General features: G+C 44.2%; 1 protein-coding gene across 1 annotated transcript in view; it reads right to left on the reverse strand.

Moving 5' to 3' along the window:
• RBBP5 (RB binding protein 5, histone lysine methyltransferase complex subunit) overlaps nucleotides 1-6903 on the reverse strand; it is a 94337-nt gene that overhangs the window by 85280 nt on the left and 2154 nt on the right. Inside the window, exon 2 of the mRNA XM_018571586.1 lies at nucleotides 731-756. Coding sequence (XP_018427088.1) covers nucleotides 731-756 — 26 coding nt within the window. The remainder of the gene's footprint in view (nucleotides 1-730; nucleotides 757-6903) is intronic.

Below are 6903 nucleotides of genomic sequence, written 5' to 3' on the forward strand. Positions count from 1 at the left end.
GTCTTTTCCCCCACAGTCTGTCCTGGTATCCGGGCTCTACAGCTCCAAGCAGCCTCCAACACACCCAACAGCAGAGAGCGCATAGCGGAAGCGAGGCAATCAGCCGTGACCAGAAGTGAGGTAATCGCTCGCGACCGGAAGTGACGTCATGCGTTCCAAGTCAAGGCTTGGAACACACCGGAAGTGCCTCTAAGTCCACTGCCCGCCTGAGACGCTGCTCCAGCATGCTAGGCGCCGCTCCGGAGCCACGCTACAAGCTCCCTTACATCAAGCAAGGGAAAGCAGGACAGGGCCACATGCCTGGGGGCCTCAGGACTGTATTCTTAAGGGAGGAAAGGAACCAGATCCTGGCTTGTCAAAAAATATAGGGGGGAAAACCCCTCCGCTCTACAGCAAGGCCAGAAGGGAGGAAAAATGCCTTTAACAGTAGAGCTGCACTGAGGGGGATCCGTGACCTGCAGGCCAACCGGTCAGGAAGAAAAGAACAAACGTGACGTGGTCCTGGATAGTAGGAAACAATCTAAACTGAGGTACGAGGGGAAGGGCAGGGGCTTTTACCTATTTTACTAATTGTGTTTCCTGTAGAAGGTGAACCAATCATCTAAGGTTGCTGTCCTGGAAGATGATTAGGGAAAATATTGTACCTGCTTAATCATCATTTTATTATAATATAGAGACATACAAAGGTACAACTGATGTGAAACATGCATAGTAAGAAACATATGCTCACCTCTGGGTAGTTCTGTCCAAAGGATTCTGGGGGGGGGGGAGAAAAAAATACAAGGAACACAAATTTACAAACATAATTTTTAACATTACTTACACACTAAATGTACGTGTTGTCCAAATCCAGAGATAATTTTTTTTGTTCAGTTTCCAATCAGTGGCATACCTGCTCCAGTCAAAATTTAATTTAATTTTCTGTAATCATTATGAAATTAAACGAATACTAATAAACATCCAGAAATGAAATTGAGACAGTGAAGACCAACTGAACATTGCATAGATAAAAACATGAAAATATAAAAAATAAAATAAAAAATAAATTCAAGGGCTCACCAGCAGTGCGTGAATGGTGGTGAATGGCTCCAAAACACATCAAGAAAAATGGGCAATCATTACAATCCGCAACAATATGCAGGCACAAAACAGCCAAATGTGACATCATATGATGAAAATCCTCTACTTACTCAGCAGGCACCCCAAAGTAAAAATTGCTCCTTCCAAGCAAAAATATCCTCCTCCCAATGTTTCCATGTAGTCTCTATGACCGCACACTACAAGAGGAACAGGCATTTTAATTTCTACCTGTGTACCTCAGTAAATACAATCAGGTAACATTTTGGACATGTTTACTAAGAAGAAACATTGTTACCAGTGAGCAGAATGTCTGTTTTGCTCTATGTTCCATAATAGCACACTACATGAGATATTTACCTATGGGAGGGATGCTGAAGATAAAACTAGTTCAATTTCCTGTGTTGCATCCAATTGGTAACATCTGGCAAAAATGTGAAAGCTTGGGCTGCCCGTGTCCAGAAAGCAGACATGGTGCTAGTAGAGTGGGCTCTAAGATCATCTGGAGTGTGTATGTATTGTTTTTATTTTGAAGTGTTTTAGACCAGAGAAATGTTGTCTACCTGGCTAACACAGTTTTACAGGCTTGTGTTATCCTGTAACACCGGGCTGGCTGGATCAGGCAGACGCGCCCTCCAATCAGGCACTGTAGAGGCCCGCTCGCAGTGGCCTCGGAAGAGCAAGCGGCCGCCCGATGACAGCCGGGTGATCGTGTCATGGCTTCGTTTAGCGGGGGTCGTGACGGCGCCCCCCCTCAGTCCTGCGCGAGGGGCAAGTGCCCCCCCCCGGTTGTTACGCCACTGCTGCACCAGTATATCTGTATCCATCTGCCCGACTTTTGTACGAGTACTGGTGAAAATGCCCAGTATTGGTGCATCCCTAGAACGCAAGTATTTTCCTCAGGACCATAACCCTTCAAATTTACCAGGTACTAAAATTTTCCTCTGGATACAGAGTCCGATATATCATCCACTTCATACTTCTTTTCAAAGTCTATGGAGATGGGGCCTAGAGGTGTACAAGTGAGGGAGTGATTGCCAAGCATAGAGCTGCGATTGCCGAGCATAGAGCTGCAACAACTAATTGATTAACTCAATTAAAATCGATAATGAGAATAGTTGGCAACTATTCCCATCATCGATTAGTTGATTTTCGATTAGTTGCTGGCAGCGGAGGTACAAGGGGGGGGGGGGGAGCAGCTGGGGATTTCAGAGTCACCGCCCGCAGTCTCTTCTCCCTGCTGGTTCCTGTGTTGGAGGTGTGTGTCCCTTTCACAGACCGCTGTAGGCAGTACGAGAGGGGAGAAGAGACTGCGACTGATTAATCTGAAATCCCCCTTGTACCTCCGCTGCTGCTGCTGCTCCTCCGTCCATTAAGACAGTTCACAGTGTTACAAGTGTCTGCTCCTTTTACACTTGATTAACCCTTTTCCTTTTGGTTATATACAGGGGTGTGGAATTCCTATCGCCCCACGCCCGGGACAGGCAGTTTCGGGCGCCGGGCAAGTGTTTTTTTTCTACATTTAGCCCGGCTGCGGGCAAGCAGCCGGCTAAATGTAGTGTGTGAGCCGTTTTGTACAAGTGATTTTAAATGGCTGTACAAAATCACTTGTAACCTGCCTGAATCACGCTCCCCTGGTCTCCCCTCCCCCCCTCCTCTCTCTCAGGTGGCTGGCCGGCCGTGTACCGTTCCCGGCTGCCTCCCTCTCTGCATGCGGGCTTCCTTTTTGCCGTGGTCTTCGAGGCCCCCCCTCTTGTGGGGGATCCGTGACCACAGCAAATTAGGTTAGAGAGCACGGAGCAGAGCAGAGAGCGCTTCTCAGCTTTGCTCCGTGTGAATAGTGACACAGGAATTCAATCTTCCTGTCACAGGAGAATGAGCACAGTGCTGTGCTAGAACTCCTGTGTTGGAGGTGACAGGGTCAATAAAGAGAACCTGTCACCTCCAAAAGCTATTACATAGGGGCTGGTTACCCATTGTGTGATAGCAATAAAGTCAAGTGAATAATAAAAAAAAAAGATAAAATATATAACAATTAAAAATATAAATACATAAAAATGGGAAAAATAAAAAAGGCGATAAAAGTAAAAAAAATAATAAAAATAAATGATAAAAATAACAAATATTACAAAGCAAAAATAAAAAAAGTAGAATAAAATCTAAAAAATTTAAACCAACCCCTATCATCTGCATGCGAATAACTGCATGCATGGGGCATGGCCGAGCGGTCTTAGAATCGCACATCACCGCCGATCGTGCTGGAAGTGCCATTATTGTCTAAATGGCACTCCAGTCGCGCCAGGCAGATTGTGCAGTTTCCCGCCGCAATAACGCCCATGAAATTGCATGGGCTCGCGGTTGAAAGCACAGCACGGTGTGTGTCGCAAAAAAAGATACATGTACCTTTTTTCAGCGATTTACCACGTGGATGTAACCCTATTGAAATCAAGGGGGCCGTGTGAAACAAATAAACGAATAGTTGCGCTAGGAGAAATATATTGTGAATAGTCACCAGCTGCAACAATGTATGTTAAAGACCATAGACAATATAACTAATATGTTGCGCTTGGTGTTTACTAATCTAATAAATTATACATCATCCTGTGTATGTGTCTGGAACCCCCCTCTGCCAATCCCTGCACTGGCTTCCACTCGCCCAGAGGATAAAATTCAAAATATTAACAGTCACTTATAAAGCCATCCACAACTCTGCCCCCGGATATATCTCAGACCTTGTCTCAAAATATCACCCTAACCGTCCACTCCCCTCTTCCCTAGACCTCCTGCTTTCCAGCTCCCTAGTCTACTCCTCCCATACTCGCCTCAAGGACTTCTCTAGAGTCTCTCCCATCCTCTGGAACTCTTTACCCCAACCTGTCCGTCTATCTCCCACCCTGACTGTCTTTAGGCGTTCCCTGAAGACTCATCTCTTCAGGGAAGCCTATCCCTCCTCAACCTAACCACTGAACCATCACATTCATCCCCACACAGCTACCTCCTCATGTATCACAGGCCCCTCCCTTTTAGATTGTGAGCCCTCAGGGGCAGGGCCCTCCTTACCATCCTGTCTTGAATTGTATTGTAATTGTAATTTCTTCCTTACATTGTAAAGTGCTGCGCAAACTGTTGGCGCTATATAAATACTATGTAATAACAATAATAATGTGATCAATTATGTTTGCTTGAGTAATTAAATTTAAAATAATTAACATAAATCAATATTTGTGATTACTAGTGATAAATATATAATAAATATAAATAAATAAACTTGTGTACGCTTTACTTTGAGTCAGTGATTGGTGTAGCAACTTGTGTGTGTGCTCATTTTTTATATTATATAATGTGTCGGTAAGCAGATGGAGATTTAATCCTCCACTATACCGTAAATAACATAGATAAAAGGTGACTCCTTTAGTGGCGAAATTAATCCAACAAACGTTTAACGTGAGCTAGTGGGCGGCCCAAACACTTGGGTAAGCTCATCCACAAATTATATAGTGGAAATATTGTTATATATCTAGTTATATTGTCTAAGGGGGCCGTGTGGCAACCACACACGGTCGCCCAAGTCTGCACTCACCCCAAAGGGTAAAATGGAATTACCCGGACAATTCTGGTCCCCTCACCCCCCACTATACTTACCTTTCAGCGAACGGTCCTTCCCATCCGCCAGTATGGGTGTACTATCTGTACCTGTGCCATGTATTCTGAATTTCGCTTGCAAAATTCAAGCACTCGTTGGTCAGTGCAGTTACCTGATGGCACTGACCAATGTGAAGCTCTTCTTGGCACTGCTAAATACGGTTTTGGTTTTAAAAAAAAAATCTTTTTTTGCATCAGGACAAGTAGATTTCCATGAGGGACAAGTAGATTTCCATGAGGGACAAGTAGATTTCCATGAGGGACAAGTAGGGTCTCCAAGACCCCTAACGTCACCTACGGACCCCCAAAGAAGCTGATGAAGCAGAGATCTGAGAGTGACACAAGAATGCGGAAGTGATGCAATATACATCACTTCCGGATTCTGACAGCGGAGAGGAGACCAGAGGGAGGTCGTGTAGCGATCTCACTCTGATCCCCTGTCAGAGAGCCACCATGCTGGTCACGGGGTCGCACCGGGCACAGCAGAGCCTCAGACCAGCGGGAGGGGGGAGCCGCACATACCGGCACCTCATACAAGCGATCCGCCGGCTCTATAGCCAGCGGATCACTTGTATGTAAATAGGCATCGCTGTCTGTTTTTAAATTTGGACACTTTCCGGCTCGCAAATGGGCGTGGCCGAGCGGCCGTTTAAAAATGTCCGCTCAGATCCAGAGAGCTCCCGGCCGGCCGTTTTTTTACAACAGCCAGCTGGGAGGTGGTTAAGCATATGTCAAGACAAAAAAAAAAACAAGCAAACAAAAAGTATGCAGTACATCTCTGTAATACATGCACATTTCTTTGTGTTTTATCCCATTAACCCCTGCAAATACAGAAAAATACCTGCTGATCTGCCTGAAATTCACTCTGGGGCTACTCAAGACTGTATTTATTTCGGCTGACAACACACATTTTTATGGACCTAGTGTTGTCAGCCCAGCCCACTGGGATAATCTATTCCACCACTCCCTCTCTCAGATCTCTACAACATAAAAGTTCATTGTTACAGTTTATGTGACTGAGTTAATTTGAGCCAACATAGTGAAGGGACCAATGGAGGAAAAAAAAAGAGAAAACTTCTTCATCCCTCCAAGGAAGGCATTCTTAAGCTGGCCATACACATTACAATTATCTGCAGATTTTCTGTGGTCAGATGGAAAAGGTGCAACAGATTCCTCCATCTAAACTTAACTGTGTGGATGGAGTAATCTCCACCTGGGCCAATCTGTTGCAATTTTTCCATCTGACCACAGAAAATCTGCAGATAATTGTAAGGTATATGGGCACCTTTAGAGGGATGTACTTGGTAGAGAGCCAAACCTTATCCTCAGCACAAAATTGTGGAGTAAATGTATGCTTTTCATCAGACTCTTTCCTGTAATGATCCATGGTGCACTAAAGAGTTATCAGAACCTCTTTCCAAAGCTGTTGCAGGTTAGTTCTAGCAGTAGGAGTCACTAGGAGTCACAGACGTGATTGTTGTGGCCAATCTCTGTCTAATCATGTTAAATTACAGGTGGTATGCAGTCAACTAATCCCAATGTATCTAAGGAAGATGACAGAGAACCCTCCAAAACATGAAGTGACCTGCACTCCCCTAACAAACAATATGAGAGGGAAGACTAAGCAGCCAGCAAACTTCTTCAAAGAAAATTGGGGACAATTTAGGAGTTATTGAAAGACTATTTATTGCAAGTCATTTTTGAGAAATGGTCCACGATGACCCAAATGGCAGAGAAAAACCCTGGAAACTGGATTGTCAGTGACAAAGTCAATCGCAAGACCCCAGCAGCCAGCTTGCAAGAACAAACAAAACACAGGATTTTCTGCCAAAGTCATTGCATACAAAGTTTTTCGTATGCAATTTTATTTAGTCACACTGCTGCTGAAGGTAGGATTGGGGACAGATCAATTATATATAGTCTGGTCCAGGCTCCACATCTTCCTTCAAGGAACAGAACATCACTGTTAATATTTCTAGCTCCTGGGTGATAGAACATAGCAAAATCATATCTGCAAAAGAACAGAACCAAGTGAGCCAGAATGGGGTTGAGTCAATTCACAGTCTAGAGATTCTTATGAGATTGTGTGTGTAATTATATATATCTATCTATATATCTATCTATCTATCTATCTATCTATCTATCTATCTATCTATCTATCTATCTATCTCTATATATATATAC

This window comes from Nanorana parkeri, unplaced genomic scaffold (assembly GCF_000935625.1).
Source record: "Nanorana parkeri isolate BGI_ZX_2015 unplaced genomic scaffold, ASM93562v1 scaffold1787, whole genome shotgun sequence".
NCBI classification, from domain to species: domain Eukaryota; kingdom Metazoa; phylum Chordata; class Amphibia; order Anura; family Dicroglossidae; genus Nanorana; species Nanorana parkeri.